Below are 21136 nucleotides of genomic sequence, written 5' to 3' on the forward strand. Positions count from 1 at the left end.
GGATATTGTATCTGGATGTCTCTGGGTAAGAGTAGGTGATCATTACAAGTGTGTAGCCTGGCTGTGTTACATTACCTGGGTTGGGCATGGTGGTGATGATGGTGGTTGTGGTTATAGTGGTCGAAGTGGTCTCCTCATCCACAGCACCAGATACTGCAGATGTCCCAATCTCTATCCCATCCCTGGCGTGGCTCATGTTGTGTTCTTCTGACTTCCCTGCATCCTTCTCCACTAGAGTGGTCAACGCTGGGGGAGTCATGGTGGATGCAGTGGGGACCTCAGAGTACCTGTCACCCATAGGAGCAGCCATGTTGGGGGTGTTTGAGCGGGGAGAGGGAGCGGAGGTGTGCATGACAGGAGTGGTCAGGGTATCCATGGCATCAGCTTCCTCCTCTGTTCTCCCTCCCCTGCCATTGGTCAACACCACTCTCTGATTCACAGGGACACGACCCTCTGGAGCAACGCTGCCCTTTGTTGCCAACGGTGACGTGGCTGTTGCCACAGTGGTAGTGGTTGAGGCAACATCGGAGAAAACTAGCGCGTCCTTGTGTGGCACCGTGTGAGTGGAGGAGGGGTCCCTGGCAAAGTGGGGACCTGAGGATGGCATAGCGGGGTGGGTCTCCACACCCCCACTGTCCTCAAAGAAATGCCCCTGTCCTTGGAGGGACTCCTGTAAGAGGAAGCCCTTGCAGAGAGAGTGGTGGTTGTGGGCGTTCAGGGTCGGGGCGGTTGTCACTAGGGAGACCTCTCTGTCAGTGTCCCGTGTGGTGGGGTACGGGCTGGGGCCACCATTCTCAGACTGTCCCCTCTGTGTGACGGACATCCCATCCTCAGAATAGGAGCCTGGAACAACACACACAGAGCACATACATACCAGGTACATTTTGTGTCACACAGGAAAGATAATATCCCAAAACTGTTTAAAGCAGTGAAGCGTAGCGCTGTAACATGCTGTAGGTTTTGATAAGAGTCCCTTCTGAAAACACATGGCAGTGAAGCCCAAAGAGATTCTCTGTGATTGCTTATTTCAATGGTTTCTACTCCTCCTCATCAATTAGTAAATATTAATTCTTTAGCTGCTTTAATGAGCCTATATGATGGCCTATGTCAAGTGTGGGAAATTAAATGGATCTCCCCTCCCCCTTATACACCTTCAGATGTAATTTAGAGCACTCCAGGAGCCTGTCATCCTACTGCAGCCTACCAAGAGCCTTTCTTCCTACAGCAGTCTACCAGAGGCCTGTCATCCTACCAGAAGCCTGTCATTCTACTGCAGTCTACCAAGAGCCTTTCTTCCTACAGCAGTCTACCAATGGCCTGTCATCCTACCAGAGGCCTGTCATCCTACTGCAGCCTACCAAGAGCCTTTCTTCCTACAGCAGCCTACCAGAGGCCTGTCATCCTACCAGGAGCCTGTCATCCTACTGCAGCCTACCAAGAGCCTTTCATCCTAACACAGCCTACCAGGAGGCTGTCATCCTACAGCAGCCTACCAGGAGCCTGTCATCCTACAGTAGACTACCAGGAGCCTGGAATGGTTCCTCTCTTCACAATGCTAGTATATATATATACTGCTCAAAAAAATAGAGGGAACACTTAAACAACACATCCTAGATCTGAATGAAAGAAATAATCTTATTTAATACTTTTTTCTTTACATAGTTGAATGTGCTGACAACAAAATCACACGAAAATAATCAATGGAAATCCAATTTATCAACCCATGGAGGTCTGGATTTGGAGTCACACTCAAAATTAAAGTGGAAAACCACACTACAGGCTGATCCAACTTTGATGTAATGTCCTTAAAACAAGTCAAAATGAGGCTCAGTAGTGTGTGTGGCCTCCACGTGCCCGTATGACCTCCCTACAACGCCTGGGCATGCTCCTGATGAGGTGGCGGATGGTCTCCTGAGGGATCTCCTCCCAGACCTGGACTAAAGCATCCGTCAACTCCTGGACAGTCTGTGGTGCAACGTGGCGTTGGTGGATGGAGCAAGACATGATGTCCCAGATGTGCTCAATTGGATTCAGGTCTGGGGAACGGGCGGGCCAGTCCATAGCATCAATGCCTTCCTCTTGCAGGAACTGCTGACACACTCCAGCCACATGAGGTCTAGCATTGTCTTGTATTAGGAGGAACCCAGGGCCAACCGCACCAGCATATGGTCTCACAAGGGGTCTGAGGATCTCATCTCGGTACCTAATGGCAGTCAGGCTACCTCTGGCGAGCACATGGAGGGCTGTGCGGCCCCCCAAAGAAATGCCACCCCACACCATGACTGACCCACCGCCAAATGCTAGAGGATGTTGCAGGCAGCAGAACGTTCTCCACGGCGTCTCCAGACTCTGTCACGTCTGTCACATGCTCAGTGTGAACCTGCTTTCATCTGTGAAGAGCACAGGGCGCCAGTGGCGAATTTGCCAATCTTGGTGTTCTCTGGCAAATTTCAAACGTCCTGCACGGTGTTGGGCTGTAAGCATAACCCCCACCTGTGGACGTCGGGCCCTCATACCACCCTCATGGAGTCTGTTTCTGACCGTTTGAGCAGACACATGCACATTTGTGGCCTGCTGGAGGTCATTTTGCTGGGCTCTGGCAGTGCTTCTCCTGCTCCTCCTTGCACAAAGGCGGAGGTAGCCGTCCTGCTGCTGGTTTGTTGCCCTCCTACGGCCTCCTCCACGTCTCCTGATGTACTGGCCTGTCTCCTGGTAGCGTCTCCATGCTCTGGACACTACGCTGACAGACACAGCAAACCTTCTTGCCACAGCTCGCATTGATGTGCCATCCTGGATGAGCTGCACTACCTGAGCCACTTGTGTGGGTTGTAGACTCCGTCTCATGCTACCACTAGAGTGAAAGCACCGCCAGCATTCAAAAGTGACCAAAACATCAGCCAAGAAGCATAGGAACTGAGAAGTGGTCTGTGGTCCCCACCTGCAGAACCACTCCTTTATCGGGGGTGTCTTGCTAATTGCCTATAATTTCCACCTGTTGTCTATTCCATTTGCACAACAGCATGTGAAATTTATTGTCAATCAGTGTTGCTTCCTAAGTGGACAGTTTGATTTCACAGAAGTGTGATTGACTTGGAGTTACATTGTGTTGTTTAAGTGTTCCCTTTATTTTTTTGAGCAGTGTATATACTACCATTCAAAAGTTTTGGGTCACTTAGAAATGTCCTTGTTTTTGAAAGAAAAGCACATTTTTTGTCCATAAAAAAAACATCAAATTGATCCGAAATACAGTGTAGACATTGTTAGTGTTGTAAATGACTATTGTAGCTGGAAACGGCTGATTTTTAAAGGAATATCTACATTGGCGTACAAATCAAATCAACGTTTATTTGTCACGTGCGCCGAATACAACAGGTGTAGACCTTACAGTGAAATGCTTACTTACAGGCTCTAACCAACAGTGCAAAAATGTATTAGGTGAACAATAGGTAAGTAAAGAAATGAAAACAACAGCAAAAAGGCAGTGAAAAATAACAGTAGCAAGACTATAAAAGTAGCGAGGCTACATACAGACACCGGTTAGTCAGGCTGATTGAGGTAGTATGTACATGTAGGTATGGTTAAAGTGCCAGGCAGTGATGCAACTAGTCAGGATGCTCTCGATGTTGCAGCTGTAGAACCTTTTGAGGATCTGAGGACCCATGCCAAATCTTTTTAGTTTCCTGAGGGGGAATAAGCTTTGTTGTGCCCTCTTCACGACTGTCTTGGTGTGTTTGGATCATGATAGTTTGTTGGTCATGTGGACAACAAGGAACTTGAAGCTCTCAACCTGCTCCACTACAGCCCTGTCGATGAGAATGGGGGCGTGCTCGGTCCTCCTTCTCCTGCAGTCCACAATCATCTCCTTAGTCTTGGTTATGTTGAGGGATAAGTTGTTATTCTGGCACCACCCGGCCAGGTCTCTGACCTCCTGCCTATAGGCTGTCTCGTCGTTGTCAGTGATCAGGCCTACCACTGTTGTGTCATCTGCAAACGTAATGATGGTTTTGGGGTCGTGCCTGGCCATGCAGTCGTGGGTGAACAGGGAGTACAGGAGGGGACTGAGCACGCACCCCTGCGGGGCTCCAGTGTTGAGGATCAACGTGGCAGATGTGTTTCTACCTACCCTCACCACATGGGGGCGGCCCATCAGGAAGTCCAGGATCCAGTTACCGAGGGAGGTGTTTAGTCCCAGGATCCTTAGCTTAGTGATGAGCTTTGAGGGTACTATGGTGTTGAACGCTGAGCTGTAGTCAATGAATAGCATTCTCACATAGGTGTTCCTTTTGTCCAGGTGGGAAAGGGCAGTGTGGAGTGCAATAGAGATTGCATCATCTGTGGATCTGTTTGGGTGGTATGCAAATGGAGTGAGTCTAGGATTTCTGGGACAATGGTGTTGATGTGAGCCATTACCAGCCTTTCAAAGCACTTCATGGCTACGGATGTGAGTGCTACAGGTCTGTAGTCATTTAGGCAGGTTGCCTTCATGTTCTTGGGCATAGGGACTATGGTCCTCTGCTTGTACAGAGGCCCATTATCAGCAACCATCACTCCTGTGTTCCAATGGCACATTGAGTTAGTTCATCATTCATCAGTTTATCATTTTAAAAGGCTAATTGATCATTAGAAAACCCTTTTGCAATTATGTTAGCACAGCTGAAAACTGTTGTTCTGATTAAAGAAGCAATACAACTGGCCTTCTTTAGGCTAGTTGGGTCTCTTGAGCATCAGCATTTGTGGGTTCGATAACAGGCTCAAAATGGCCAGAAACAAAGAACTTTCTTCTGAAACTCATCAGTCTATTCTTGTTCTGAGAGCTGAAGGCTATTCCATGCGAGAAATTGCCAATAACTGAAGATATCGTACAACGCTGTGTACTACTCCCTTCACAGAACAGAGCAAACTGGATCTAACCAGAATAGAAAGAGGAGTGCACAACTGAGCAAGAGGACAAGTACATTAGAGTGTCTAGTTTGAGATAAAGACGCCTCACGAGTCCTCAACTGGCAGCTTCATTAAATAGTACCCTCAAAACACCAGTCTCAACGTCAACAGTGAAGAGGCAACTACGGGATGCTGGCCTTCTAGGCGGAGTTGCAAAGAAAAAGCCATATCTCAGACTGGCCAATAAAAAGAAAACATTAAGATGGGCAAAAGAACACAGACACTGGACAGAGGAACTCCGTCTAGAAGGCCAGCATCCTGGAGTCGCCTCTTCGCTGTTGACATTGAAATTGGTGTTTTGCAGGTACTATTTAATGAAGCTGCCAGTTGAGGTGTCTGTTTCTCAAACTAGACACTCTAATGTACTTGTCCTCTTGCTCAGTTGTGCACCGGGGCCTCCCACTCCTCTTTCTATTCTGGTTAGAGCTAGTTTGCTCTGTTCTGTGAGGTCTGGGCTCAAGGCTTCAAAACATGGAAGCAAAACCCCTTCTTAGGGAAGCACGGTCAATCCAGTTTAAAGAAATCCAGTAGATTGCATTTTATATTGAAACTACATTACACGCACACATGGGTGCATGTACACACACACACACACACACACACACACACACACACACACACACACACACACTGCAAGTTGGCTAAATCATCTCTACACTGTACCATGAATAATTGAGCACCATGGTGTCATTTTCAGCTGAGTAGCCTGGGTCTCCCTAGGGTCTGGGCCTGGGTGAGCTCTCGCTCTTGAATCAACACTAGTACACAGGGTGCCATAAATCAACTGGTTGGAACCAGTCTAGGGAACAGAACCGAAAACCGGAAAATAACTACATATTTTCCAGCAACAGAATCAGAACCGGGTAGAAAAGTGATCTCTACTGTTCTGGAACAGAACTGTTATTTTAAAAGCATGAGAACCAGTTAATAACATTCTTTTATGTTATGGTTATTTTGTTCTGGTCCTACAAAAAAACACGAGAAAGCACCTATGAAAAGCCCTCCCTCTGTCGATCAGAAACTTCTTCCAGTGTTTTCCTACCAGCTGAAAATCTTTGCTAGTGTGTGTGTGTGTAGCCTACCCTCCGAAGCTTAGCTGTAGCCTGACGTTACAAGCGTGATTCAGAAGATAGGGAGAGAATGGATTAAACCTGTTGGGGCTAGGGGGCAGTATTTGCACGGCCGGATAAAAAAACGTACCCGATTTAAACTTGTTACTACTCTTGCCCAGAAATGAGAATATGCATATAATTAGTGGATTTGGATAGAAAACACTCTAAAGTTTCTAAAACTGTTTGAATGGTGTCTGTGAGTATAACAGAACTCATATGGCAAGCCAAAACCTGAGAAGATTACATACAGGAAGTGCCCTGTCTGACAATTTGTTCTCCTTCTGTGGCATCTCTATCAAAAATACAGCATCTCTGCTGTAACGTGACATTTTCAAAGGCTTCCATTGGCTCTCAGAAGGCGCCAGAAAGTGGAATGACATCTCTCCAGTCTCTGGACGAAAAAAAGCAGGAGATTTTGTGAGTGGTCAGGCTGAGAACAGTGACACTGGAGATGCGCGTTCATGTGAATTCTCCATGTTTTTCTTTCTCTCTTTGAATGAATACAACGTCGCCCGGTTGGAATATTATCGCTATTTTACGAGAAAAATCGCATAAAATGGATTTTAAACAGCGTTTGACGTGCTTCGAAGTACGGTAATGACATTTTTTGTCACGAAATGCGCTCACGCGTCACCCTTCGGATTGTGACCTGAACGCACTAATAAAATGGAGCTATTTCAATATAACTATGGATTGTTTGGAACCAAAACAACATTTGTTGTTGAAGTAGAAGTCCTGGGAGTGCATTCTGACGAAGAACAGCAAAGGTAATCCAATTTTTCTTATAGTAAATCTGAGTTTGGTGAGGGCAAAACTTGGTGGGTGTCAAATTAGCTAGCCGTGATGGCCGGGCTATCTACTCAGAATATTGCAAAATGTGCTTTCACCGAAAAGCTATTTTAAAATCTGACACCGCAATTGCATAAAGGAGTTCTGTATCTATAATTCTTAAAATAATTGATATGTATTCTGTGAACGTTAATCATGAGTAATTTAGTAAATTCACCGGAAGTTTGCGGTGGGTATGCTAGTTCTGAACATCACATGCTAATGTAAAAAGCGGGTTTTTGATATAAATATGAACTTGATTGAACAAAACATGCATGTATTGTATAACATAATGTCCTAGGAGTGTCATCTGATGAAGATCATCAAAGGTTAGTGCTGCATTTAGCTGTGGTTTTGGTTTTTGTGACATATATGCTTGCTTTGAAATGGCTGTGTGATTATTTTTGGCAGGGTACTCTCCTGACATAATCTAATGTTTTGCTTTCGCTGTAAATCCTTTTTGAGAATGGTTAGATTAACGAGAGTCTTGTCTTTAAAATGGTGTAAAATAGTCATATGTTTGAGAAATTGAAGTTATAGCATTGATGAGGTATTTGTATTTCGCGCCACGCGATTCCACTGGCTGTTGACTAGGTGGGACTTGCCAAGGGAGGTTAACTTTTTCAATGCTAGTTAGGGATACTATAGTTGTCACATATCAGATTGGATTTATTAACTACAAAAGGTAAGATGGGGTTTTTAATTCTGGTGCCACTCTGCACAAACAAGCTTGTTAGCTAGCTAGCTTCTCTGGTCCAACATTATGCCAACTCTGCAGTTCAAAGACATTCAAAGTTCCTCCATAGTATCCGTTCCTCCGTAGGTATACTTCTTTGAGCCTAATTCAGATAATGCATGTCATCACAAGATGCCCACCGCTTAAAGCCAAGCCTCCTCCTCCACCCTCTCTCACTCTCTCCCAACAAAATTCCAGTCGGGCCGTACACTTATCTTTCCATCACGTCTGTAAACAACTCACTGAGCTGTAGCTTGCCCGCTCCATAGCAAGCTTCTCTAGTCGCACTGCGTGATTTGTGAAGTAATTTAATTGTTAAAATAAACATGATGAATAAAGCTAATTGTTAAAATAAACATGATTTCAGAGGTTTAGAAAGGAACAGAAAGGAACGATATAAACCAGTACTTTTTTAAAATTCTAACCTGTTCAGAACTTTATTTTGTTGGTCAGAACAGTGGAACGGAACGAAAAGAATAATGCCTCTGTTCAGAAGAAACTATTGGAACATCATTTTGGTAGCAACCCCTGGTTCAGAAAGTGGTTTCTCTCTCGCACCCTCTCCTGAACAGCGCAGTTCTCCTCCTTAACATCTACCCCGTCCCCCACAGTCACACACACACTTATTGTGAGGAGCATCTTGACCAATGACATTCCTGTTATGGAGGACATATTAAAAGTGGACTAGAGATATAAAACTAGTAAGGATAAAGAGGAAAAGAGAAAACTCTGACTGTGTCTCAAATGGAATGTCTTTGATTTGTTGTCCTCCTGCTAGATTGTTTCTCCCACTTAAGTATAACACACACAGATAATGATAATGATAATGAATCTATTGAGATGGCAACACTCTGGCCATGTGCTGCTAGCAGACTAATTACGTGGGCAGAGATCAAGAGAGACACTGTGCTTTAGCCCAGTTATCCTTTACATTATACAGACCAAGCTTTCCACACAGCGCAGAGCTACAGACAGCATTCTATAAAGGGCACTTGACTCACACAAGCACAACGGGTGTATTGCAGTTTAGCGACGTGATAATTCAAATAAATGTTTATACACTGCTCAAAAAAATAAAGGGAACACTTAAACAACACAATGTAACTCCAAGTCAATCACACTTCTGTGAAATCAAACTGTCCACTTAGAAAGCAACACTGATTGACAATAAATTGCACATGCTGTTGTGCAAATGGAATAGACAACAGGTGGAAATTATAGGCAATTAGCAGGACACCCCCAATAAAGGAGTGGTTCTGCAGGTGGGGACCACAGACCACTTCTCAGTTCCTATGCTTCCTGGCTGATGTTTTGGTCACTTTTGAATGCTGGCGGTGCTTTCACTCTAGTGGTAGCATGAGACGGAGTCTACAACCCACACAAGTGGCTCAGGTAGTGCAGCTCATCCAGGATGGCACATCAATGCGAGCTGTGGCAAGAAGGTTTGCTGTGTCTGTCAGCGTAGTGTCCAGAGCATGGAGGCGCTACCAGGAGACAGGCCAGTACATCAGGAGACGTGGAGGAGGCCGTAGGAGGGCAACAACCCAGCAGCAGGACCGCTACCTCCACCTTTGTGCAAGGAGGAGCAGGAGAAGCACTGCCAGAGCCCTGCAAAATGACCTCCAGCAGGCCACAGATGTGCATTTGTCTGCTCAAACGGTCTGAAACAGACTCCATGAGGGTGGTATGAGGGCCCGACGTCCACAGATGGGGGTTGTTCTTACAGCCCAACACCGTGCATTACGTTTGGCATTTGCCAGAGAACACCAAGATTGGCAAATTCGCCACTGGCGCCCTGTGCTCTTCACAGATGAAAGCAGGTTCACACTGAGCACGTGACAGACGTGACAGAGTCTGGAGATGCCTGCAACATCCTCCAGCATGACCGGTTTGGCGGTGGGTCAGTCATGGTGTGGGGTGGCATTTCATTGGGGGGCCGCACAGCCCTCCATGTGCTCGCCAGAGGTAGCCTGACTGCCATTAGGTACCGAGATGAGATCCTCAGATCCCTTGTGAGACCATATGCTGGTGCGGTTGGCCCTGGGTTCCTCCTAATACAAGACAATGCTAGACCTCATGTGGCTGGAGTGTGTCAGCAGTTCCTGCAAGAGGAAGGCATTGATGCTATGGACTGGCCCGCCCGTTCCCCAGACCTGAATCCAATTGAGCACATCTGGGACATCATGTCTCGCTCCATCCACCAACGCCACGTTGCACCACAGACAGTCCAGGAGTTGGCGGATGCTTTAGTCCAGGTCTGGGAGGAGATCCCTCAGGAGACCATCCGCCACCTCATCAGGAGCATGCCCAGGCGTTGTAGGGAGGTCATACAGGTACGTGGAGGCCACACACACTACTGAGCCTCATTTTGACTTGTTTTAAGGACATTACATCAAAGTTGGATCAGCCTGTAGTGTGGTTTTCCACTTTAATTTTGAGTGTGACTCCAAATCCAGACCTCCATGGGTTGATAAATTGGATTTCCATTGATTATATTTGTGTGATTTTGTTGTCAGCACATTCAACTATGTAAAGAAAAAAGTATTTAATAAGATTATTTCTTTCATTCAGATCTAGGATGTGTTGTTAAGTGTTCCCTTTATTTTTTTGAGCAGTCTATTTCAAAATAGCTGAAATTTTCTCTCCAACCTTATTCTGTCAAAATATGATAAGCAGTTTTTCTTTGAAGCACATAGAATATATTTGAGATCTTACACAATTTATCACATACAACAAAAGGTCATTTACAGCAGCTGCACGAGACACTGCTTCAACATGCAAACAGGAAGTGAGAAGAGAATAATGGGAAGCTTCCAAACCTTGAGCAAATCAATCAAGTGGTGTGTGAAGAAAATATCAACCAGATGTCAAAATAGTGTGTTCTGCATGGCAACATTCACAATAAGACAGTTTGATTTGATTTCTCTCAAGCTTTGGAGTTCCCTTGTCCTGTCTGAACAGGCTCTGCTTACCTCCCTCAGAATATGAGGAGTAGGTAGATAATACCGTATGAACAATCAATTACACAGTTCTCTGCCAGGACAGTAGCATGTCTGAAATGTAATATTGACTTCACAAAAGTCAGACAATATAGGGCTGGGGATAGCTCATATTGATTGGTTATGGTAGAACACTTCCTAATAGAGGAGAATAGAGGCTGAGGCTAGAAACACATTCACAAAGAGCCCATTTCCCCTCTGGTCCTGTAAAACCATGTCCTTTACACTCACCCAATCACACCCAGCTAGGCACCTTTGGAAAAGGTAATTCTCTCATCTCCCTAATGACTAGGGACAAAGCCCAAGCCAGCTAGATGAATGCAAGGACACCTGCGATCAGTGGAGCTGTACTGATCTATGGATCTGAGAGGAGAGCACTGATGAACTCTGCTGAGGTGAACTGAGCCTGCTACTTTACTCAGGAGGGGGAGGAGAGGGAGCAGAGAGCAGCTCAGGACCAATACCAGATATCTATCTCCCTTGCAACAAAGTGCAACACAGTCTTGGACAAGGACATGCTTCTTTCTTACGGGTCCTTGTTTCAATGTTTCTATCTCAAATCATCAAATCCGTTTTATGGATGCATATACAGTTTTACAGATGTTGTTGCAGGTGCATGCTTTTGTTTCTAGCTCTAACAATGCAGCAATATTCTTTGCTTCCTTCTGATGTTTTGAGTAGGCAGCCAGTGAAGGATGGTGGTGAGAGGAGGATACAGGGAAAGGTAAGACTTTTGATTGAGATTCAGCCCATGTATATTTCAAGATTGGATAGATCTCTATCAGGAAAAATGTGCCACAAACAGAGTCCTATTGACTGACAAGACCGGCACAGTAATGTGATGTAAATCAGGGAAGGCATCAAATTGAGCACTTGTGGCAGCCAGGTCTCTATGTTTTAAAGTTCACACATTGGTCAAATGCTTCCTCTTCAACAAGTGGTTTTCTCTAGAGTTTCTGCCACCCTATCCAATCCCGTTTCCTTAAAATGTGTAAGACTGATTTGCTCAGCTTGGTTTGAAGTTGGAAAGTTGAGCAATTGCTTTTCTTTCCAGGCGTGCAGACAGAGCAGAGATACCACCGGTGCATGACAAGACAGATTACTGTCCTGGATGACCAGACCGCCACATCACAACTGGAGAGGCTTGGAACAAATAGGCTATCTGAAACATCTGCCATCGCTATGGCAGTAAAGTAATAATGCAGTGTAAAATCTTCTCAGATTCAGATTACCAGTATACTGTACACTAAGAAAATACTGCAGTGAGAGAGACAAATATGTTATGTCCAAAAAACTAAAATGAAGACATTAAAGCAACCTGTTCTAGAAATGTCAAACACATTTCCACTAATCAAAAAACCAGGTGCTTTAATATCATGCTAACACCCTCCTGCAATACTTAAGATACATGTTTTTCTGCTATCAGCTGCTTCTCTAATTGAAATCCTGCAGTTTTATGCCAATTCCTTCTAAATCCTCTTCCAGGAAATGTTATTTTTCTTCTACTATATAGGCCTGTCTAGTGTACATCTTTGTTTGGTTTGCTGCAAACATTCACCCCTGAGCTGCAGATTAGCGATGTTGGTTCTTTGTGAAGCTGCACAAAGCCAGGGCAATTAAAGGCTCTTCTCTCCCTTAACAAGCTGTAATCCAGACACGCTTTCATTTCATTTAATTTCTCTCGCTGGCTGGCTGTGCCAAAGCACTGAGAGACAGACAGAATGGGCCTACTAGGCTAGCTCTCACAGTGTAGCAATCATCTGGGAGGATTCAGAGGCTAAACTCTGCTCTGTCACTTCTACAGCCAGGCAGACAAACAGGCACAGTCAACTGTCTGCCTGCCACTGGAGCTCAAAACTTCCCTCAGGAGTTAGGGCGATTGGTGATTCAGTCTATCTCAGTGTTTCCCAACCCTGGTCCTCGAGTTTCCCCCACAGTACACATTTTTATTGTAACCCTGGACAAGCACACCTGATTCAACTTGCATATTAATCATCAAGCCCTCGATGAGCTGAATGAGGTTTGTTTGTCCAGGGCTATAACGGCAATGTGCACTGTTGGGGGTATCCGAGGACAGTTGGTCCTGGTCTATCCAATCCCTTCTTCATGATCATTCTGTATATGCTCCAACCTTTATACCAATGTAGGATTGAGCCAGTTTCCTACAATAGGAATATAATCCTTTATACAGATGTAGGATTGAGCCAGTTTGCTACAGTAGTAAAATAATCCAGCAGCAACAGGAAATGTGAATTGTTATGTGTATTATAATTAACGGACATTTTTGTAGAGGTTGATACATTTTCCGTGAGGGAAAATCATGTCTGAAATTTCAAAATGGAAATGACAAACTTCAGAAGCCTTTTTAAAACTCAAATACACCACAAGTTTTACATTTCCTGCATTGCAACAGTGTGATCAAATTAAGATCAAACATCTGTAGGCACAGTTAAATTATCTGGTTTGATATTTATATCTATAATCAGGTGTGCTTGTCCAGGGTTATATATATATATATATATACAGTACCAGTCAAAAGTTTGGACACACTGTCACAGATCCCTCTGATCCTGCTGCTCATTCCGTTCACCAGCTCCGGAGATCTACGCCTTTTAGGCGTCACTGAACTGGACCATTACCACCAACCCCGGACCCGTCTTGTCTCATTACACACACCTGGTTCCCATTCCCCCTGATTAGTATGTGTATATATGTGCCCTCTGTTCCCCATTGTCCTTGTTGATTATTGTTCCATGTCCGTTGGTCTGGTGAGTACCTGTGCTCTGTTGTATCGGTTACCGTGTTAGTGTGCACCTGTTATTACTGGTCTCGTCCCGTGTAGTGTTATTACTGGTCTCGTCCCGTGTAGTGTTATTACTGGTCTCGTCCCGTGTAGTGTTATTACTGGTCTCGTCCCGTGTAGTGTTATAACTTGTCTCGTCCCGTGTAGTGTTATTTCTGGTCTCGTCCCATGTAGTGTTATTACTGGTCTCATCCCCTGTAGTGTTATTACTGGTCTCGTCCCGTGTAGTGTTATTACGGGTGTTGTCCCGTGTAGTGTTATTACGGGTCTCGTCCCGTGTAGTGTTATTACTGGTCTCGTCCCATGTAGTGTTATTACTGGTCTCGTCCCGTATAGTGTTATTACTGGTCTCGTCCCGTGTAGTGTTATTACGGGTCTTGTCCCGTGTAGTGTTATTACGGGTCTTGTCCCGTGTAGTGTTATTACGGGTCTTGTCCCGTGTAGTGTTATTACGGGTCTTGTCCCGTGTAGTGTTATTACTGGTCTCGTCCCATGTAGTGTTATTACGGGTCTCGTCCCATGTAGTGTTATTACTGGTCTCGTTCCGTGTAGTGTTATTACGGGTCTTGTCCCGTGTAGTGTTATTACTGGTCTCGTCCCGTGTAGTGTTATTACTGGTCTCGTCCTGTGTAGTGTTATTACTGGTCTCGTCTCATGTAGTGTTATTACTGATCTTGTCCCGTGTAGTGTTATTACGGGTCTTGTCCAGTGTAGTGTTATTACTGGTCTCGTCCCGTGTAGTGTTATTACTGGTCTCGTCCCGTGTAGTGTTATTTCGGGTCTTGACCCCTGTAGTGTTATTACGGGTCTTGTCCCGTGTAGTGTTATTACAGTCTTGTCCCATGTAGTGTTATTACGGGTCTTGTCCAGTGTAGTGTTATTACGGGTCTTGTCCCGTGTAGTGTTATTACGGGTCTCGCCCCATATAGTGTTATTACTGGTCTCGTCCAGTGTAGTGTTATTACGGGTCTTGTCCCGTGTAGTGTTATTACTGGTCTCGTCCCATGTAGTGTTATTACTGGTCTCGTCCTGTGTAGTGTTATTACCGGTCTCATCTCATGTAGTGTTATTACGGGTCTTGTCCCGTGTAGTGTTATTACTGGTCTCGTCCCGTGTAGTGTTATTACTGGTCTCGTTTCGTATAGTGTTATTACTGGTCTCGTCCCGTGTAGTGTTATTACGGGTCTTGTCCCGTGTAGTGTTATTACGGGTCTTGTCCCGTGTAGTGTTATTACGGGTCTTGTCCCGTGTAGTGTTATTACGGGTCTTGTCCTATGTAGTGTTATTACTGGTCTCGTCCCGTGTAGTGTTATTACTGGTCTCGTCCCGTGTAGTGTTATTACGGGTCTCGTCCCATGTAGTGTTATTACTGGTCTCGTCCCGTGTAGTGTTATTACGGGTCTTGTCCCGTGTAGTGTTATTACTGGTCTCGTCCCGTGTAGTGTTATTACTGGTCTCGTCCCGTGTAGTGTTATTACAGGTCTCGTCCCGTGTAGTGTTATTACGGGTCTTGTCCCGTGTAGTGTTATTACGGGTCTCGTCCCGTGTAGTGTTATTACTGGTCTCGTCCCGTGTAGTGTTATTTCGGGTCTTGACCCCTGTAGTGTTATTACGGGTCTTGTCCCGTGTAGTGTTATTACAGTCTTGTCCCATGTAGTGTTATTACGTGTCTTGTCCCGTTTAGTGTTATTACGGGTCTTGTCCCGTGTAGTGTTATTACTGGTCTCGTCCCATGTAGTGTTATTACTGGTCTTGTCCCGTGTAGTGTTATTACGGGTCTTGTCCAGTGTAGTGTTATTACGGGTCTTGTCCCGTGTAGTGTTATTACGGGTCTTGTCCCGTGTAGTGTTATTACGGGTCTCGTCCCATGTAGTGTTATTACTGGTCTCGTCCCGTGTAGTGTTATTACTGGTCTCGTTTCGTATAGTGTTATTACTGGTCTCGTCCCGTGTAGTGTTATTACGGGTCTTGTCCCGTGTAGTGTTATTACGGGTCTCGTCCCGTGTAGTGTTATTACGGGTCTTGTCCCGTGTAGTGTTATTACGGGTCTTGTCCCGTGTAGTGTTATTACGGGTCTTGTCCCGTGTAGTGTTATTACGGGTCTTGTCCTATGTAGTGTTATTACTGGTCTCGTCCCGTGTAGTGTTATTACTGGTTTCGTCCCGTGTAGTGTTATTACGGGTCTTGTCCCGTGTAGTGTTATTACTGGTCTCGTCCCGTGTAGTGTTATTACGGGTCTTGTCCCGTGTAGTGTTATTACGGTCTTGTCCCATGTAGTGTTATTACTGGTCTTGTCCCATGTAGTGTTATTACGGGTCTTGTCCTATGTAGTGTTATTACTGGTCTCGTCCCGTGTAGTGTTATTACTGGTCTCGTCCCATGTAGTGTTATTACTGGTCTCATCCCATGTAGTGTTATTACTGGTCTCGTCCCATGTCGTGTTATTACTGGTCTCATCCCGTGTAGTGTTATTACTGGTCTCGTCCCATGTAGTGTTATTACTGGTCTCGTCCTGTGTAGTGTTATTACCGGTCTCATCTCATGTAGTGTTATTACGGGTCTTGTCCCGTGTAGTGTTATTACTGGTCTCGTCCCGTGTAGTGTTATTACTGGTCTCGTTTCGTATAGTGTTATTACTGGTCTCGTCCCGTGTAGTGTTATTACGGGTCTTGTCCCGTGTAGTGTTATTACGGGTCTTGTCCCGTGTAGTGTTATTACGGGTCTTGTCCCGTGTAGTGTTATTACGGGTCTTGTCCTATGTAGTGTTATTACTGGTCTCGTCCCGTGTAGTGTTATTACTGGTCTCGTCCCGTGTAGTGTTATTACTGGTCTCGTCCCGTGTAGTGTTATTACGGGTCTCGTCCCATGTAGTATTATTACTGGTCTCGTCCCGTGTAGTGTTATTACGGGTCTTGTCCCGTGTAGTGTTATTACGGTCTTGTCCCATGTAGTGTTATTACTGGTCTCGTCCCGTGTAGTGTTATTGCTGGTCTCGTCCCATGTAGTGTTATTACTGGTCTCATCCCATGTAGTGTTATTACTGGTCTCGTCCCATGTAGTGTTATTACTGGTCTCATCCCGTGTAGTGTTATTACTGGTCTCGTCCCGTGTAGTGTTATTACTGGTCTTGTCCTGTGTAGTGTTATTACCGGTCTCATCTCATGTAGTGTTATTACTGGTCTTGTCCCGTGTAGTGTTATTACGGGTCTTGTCCCGTGTAGTGTTATTACTGGTCTCGTCCTGTGTAGTGTTATTACCGGTCTCATCTCATGAAGTGTTATTACGGTCTTGTCCCATGTAGTGTTATTATGGTCTCGTCCCATGTAGTGTTATTACTGGTCTCGTCCCATGTAGTGTTATTACTGGTCTCGTCCCGTGTATTGTTATTACGGTCTTGTCCCATGTAGTGTTATTACTGGTCTCGTCCCGTGTAGTGTTATTACTGTTCTCGTTTCGTATAGTGTTATTTCGGGTCTTGACCCCTGTAGTGTTATTACTGGTCTCCTCCCGTGTAGTGTTTTTACTGGTCTCGTCCCGTGTAGTGTTATTACGGTCTTGTCTCATGTAGTGTTATTACGGGTCTTGTCCCGTGTAGTGTTATTACGGGTCTCGTCCCGTGTAGTGTTATTACTGGTCTCGTCCCGTGTCGTGTTATTACGGGTCTTGTCCCGTGTAGTGTTATTACGGTCTTGTCCCATGTAGTGTTATTACGAGTCTTGTCCCGTGTAGTGTTATTACGGGTCTTGTCCCATGTAGTGTTATTACTGGTCTCGTCCCCTGTAGTGTTATTACGGGTCTCGTCCCATTTAGTGTTATTACTGGTCTTGTCCCGTGTAGTGTTATTACGGGTCAAGTCCCGTGTAGTGTTATTATGGGTGTCGTCCCATGTAGTGTTTTTACGGGTCTCGTCCCGTGTAGTGTTATTACTGGTCTTGTCCCGTGTAGTGTTATTACGGGTCTTGTCCCGTGTAGTGTTATTACGGGTCTTGTCCCGTGTAGTGTTATTACTGGTCTCGTCCCGTGTAGTGTTATTACGGGTCTTGTCCCGTGTAGTGTTATTACTGGTCTTGTCCCGTGTAGTGTTATTACTGGTCTCGTCCCATGTAGTGTTATTACTGGTCTCGTCCCATGTAGTGTTATTACTGGTCTCGTCCCGTGTAGTGTTATTACTGGTCTCGTCCCGTGTAGTGTAATTACGGGTCTCGTCCCGTGTAGTGTTATTACGGGTCTTGTCCCGTGTAGTGTTATTACTGGTCTTGTCCCGTGTAGTGTTATTACTGGTCTCGTCATGTTTATGACGTACTCTTTTGGGTACAGAAATAAGAAAACATATTTCATATTCCTGCGCCTGTCTCCTATCATTAAACATGATACTGATTCAAGGGTTTTTCTTTATTTTTACTATTTTCTACATTGTAGAATAATAGTGAAGACATCACAACTATGAAATAACACATGGAATCATGTAGTAACTAAAAAAGTGTTCAACCAATAAAAATGTATTTTATGAGATTCTTCAAAGTAGCCACCCTTGACATCTTTGCACGCTCTTGGCATTTTCTCAACCAGCTTCACCTGGAATGCTTTTCCAACAGTCTTGAAGGAGTTCCCACATATGCTGAGCCCTTGTTGGCTGCTTTTCCTTCACTCTGCGGTCCAACCCATCTCAATTGGGTTGAGGTCGGATGATTATGGAGACCAAGTCATCTGATGCAGCACTCATCACTCTCCTTCTTGGTCAAATAGCCCTTATACAGCCTGGAGGTGTGTTGGGTCATTGTCCTGTTGAAAAACAAATGATAGTCCCACTAAGCGAAAACCAGATGGTATGGCGTATTGCTGCCGAATTCTGTGGTAGCCATGCAGGTCAAGCGTGCATTGAATTCTAAATAAATCAGTGTTACCAGCAAAGCACCTCTACACCATCACACCTCCATGCTTCACGGTGGGAACCACACATGCGGAGATCATCCATTCACCTACTCTGCGTCTCACAAAGACACAGTGGTTGGAACCAAAAATCTCAGATTTGGACTCATCAGACCAAAGGATAGATTTCCACCGGTCTAATGTCCATTGCTCATGTTTCTTTGTCCAAGCAAGTCTCTTCTTATTGGTGTCCTTTAGTGGTTTCTTTGCAGCAATTCGACCATGAAGGCCTAATTCATGCAATCTCCTCTGAACAGTTGATGTTGAGATGAGTCTGTTACTTGAACTCTGTGAAGCATTTATTTGGGCTTCAATTTCTGAGGCTGATAACTGTAATGAACTTACCCTCTGCAGCAGAGGTAACTCTGGGTCTTCTTTTCCTGTGGAGGTCCTCATGAGAGCCAGTTTCATCATAGCGCTTGATGGTTTTTGTGACTGCACTTGAAATTTTCCTGATTGACTGACCTTCATATCTTAAAGTAATGATGGACTGTCGTTTCTCTTTGCTTATTTGAGCTGTTCTTGCCATAATATGGACTTGGTCTTTTACCAAATAGGGCTTTCTTCTGTATACCACCTCTACCTTGTCACAACCCAACTGATTTTCCGGATACTATTTAATGAAGCTGCCAGTTGAGGACTTGTGAGGCGTCTGTTTCTCAAACTAGACATTCTAATGTACTTGTCCTCTTGCTCAGTTTGCGCTGTTCTGTGAAGGGTACACAGCGTTGTACGAGATCTTCAGTTTCTTGGCAATTTCTCGCATGGAACAGCCTTCATTTCTCAGAAAAAGAATAGACTGATGAGTTTCAGAAGAAAGTTCTTTGTTTCTGACCATTTTGAGCCTGTAATCGAACCCACAAATACTGATGCTCCAGATACTCAACTAGTCTAAAGAAGGCCAGTTTTATTGCTTCTTTAATCAGCAGTTTTCAGTTTTCAGCTGTGCTAACATAATTAAAAAAAGTTTTTCTAATGATCATTTAGCCTTATAAAACGATAAACTTGGATTAGCTAACTCAATGTGCCATTGGAACACAGGAGTGATGGTTGCTGATATTAGGCCTCTGTATGTCAATGTAGATATTCCATTAAAAAAACCTGCTGTTTCCAGCTACAATAGTAATTTACAACATGTCTACACTGTATTTCTGATCAATTGATGTTATTTTAAAATGTACAAAAACAAGGACATTTCTAAGTGACCCCAAACTTTTGAACGGTAGTGTATATACTGTACATATATAATATATATTATGTGTATATGTATATATATATAATTTAAACAATTATAGCCACCTGATCAATTAGCGTCTGATTCAAAGCCAATGCTGATTAGCTGGTGTTGAAAACCATAGAAGTGGGCCAAAACATTATGTGGTCAATTAGGCAATTAGCTCAGATGGGATTTTGTGGCTCATAAAAACCACTTAGTCAGTCACTGCAGTGAAATTGATGCCAATGGCCTGACAGGCTGGTTCAGGAAACAGGGCCGTGGAGTAGAGTGATTCATCCATCCAGGGCTGGAATCAGAGTGAGTTATGGCAAGGCAATGTCAGCAGTGTCTCAGTGCAGATATAAACACACTCTCACACACACACACACACAGACATGCACACACACATACATGCACACACACAGGCATGTATGCACACACACAGGGTGCTTTACTCTCAAAATCCCAGATGAGGGACCACAGGTACAAATGAGCTTGATAGCCAAATCTGCTGATGAACCTGTTTGTGTGGAGCTGGACTGGTTGAAGGATGAGTGGAGCTGAAAGGAAGCCAAGCAGCCAACAGATGGAGAGTGTCAGTGTACGAACAGAATGATTTAGTGTAACAACACCATAATGCAGCTGTCTGTCAATACAGCTCCACGTATCCCCCACATCATACTACATAGGCCCCTCTCGCTAAACACACAACACAGCCAACTACAGAACTGGTAATAAAGACAGATGTGCCAAAGGTTTCTTTGGGATTGGGTTTGATTGTCTGCCTGATAAATACTTGTTAAGTCTTAAAAAAATAGGGTGTGTGCTATCTGGGACACTTGGGACGTCCCTACCCCAAACGCTAACCTTAACCCCTACCTTACCCTTACCCTAACCTGAACCATAACCCATACCTTAACCCTTGTAAATGTCAACTTCAATGGAGGGTAGGAACGTCCCAAGGATCCCGGATAGCAATGACTATAAAGCCAGTGTCTGGCATTTGAGAAGGAAATTATACTGATGATTATTATAGCTGTTGAGAGTCTGAATGTTCCACTAGGAATAGCTGCAGCGTCTGGCTTCATCACTTCCATGTCTGTTTTAAACATTGGCTTGAGACATTGGCTGCCTGGCACGTAATGGAAGAACTAACGTGCTGTGAAATGTACCAACATCTCATCAGCACAGTCATGGTTGTTGTCTGATTCTGTGAATACATATTGTGCAGCAGGGCTCTCCAACCCTGTTCCTGGAGAGCTACTGTCCTGTAGCTACTGTCCTGTAGGTTTACTCTCCAACCCTGTTCCTGGAGAGCTACCGTCCTGTAGGTTTACTCTCCAACCCTGTTCCTGGAGAGCTACCGTCCTGTAGGTTTACTCTCCAACCCTGTTCCTGGAGAGCTACTGTCCTGTAGGTTTACTCTCCAACCCTGTTCCTGGAGAGCTACTGTCCTGTAGGTTTACTCTTCAACCCTGTTCCTCGAGAGCTACTGCCCTGTAGGTTTACTCTCCAACTCTGTTCCTGGAGAGCTACTGTCCTGTAGGTTTACTCTCCAACCCTGTTCCTGGA

At 44.8% G+C, this 21136-nt stretch overlaps 1 protein-coding gene across 2 annotated transcripts in view; it reads right to left on the reverse strand.

Moving 5' to 3' along the window:
- Window positions 1–21136, reverse strand: part of LOC115163572 (seizure protein 6 homolog) — a 146162-nt gene that overhangs the window by 70781 nt on the left and 54245 nt on the right. For both annotated transcript variants that reach the window (XM_029715567.1, XM_029715566.1), the window contains exon 2: window positions 76–843. In XM_029715567.1, the coding sequence (XP_029571427.1) occupies window positions 76–843 (768 nt within the window). The remainder of the gene's footprint in view (window positions 1–75; window positions 844–21136) is intronic.

Source organism: Salmo trutta, chromosome 26, assembly GCF_901001165.1.
Source record: "Salmo trutta chromosome 26, fSalTru1.1, whole genome shotgun sequence".
In the NCBI taxonomy this organism is placed as follows: domain Eukaryota; kingdom Metazoa; phylum Chordata; class Actinopteri; order Salmoniformes; family Salmonidae; genus Salmo; species Salmo trutta.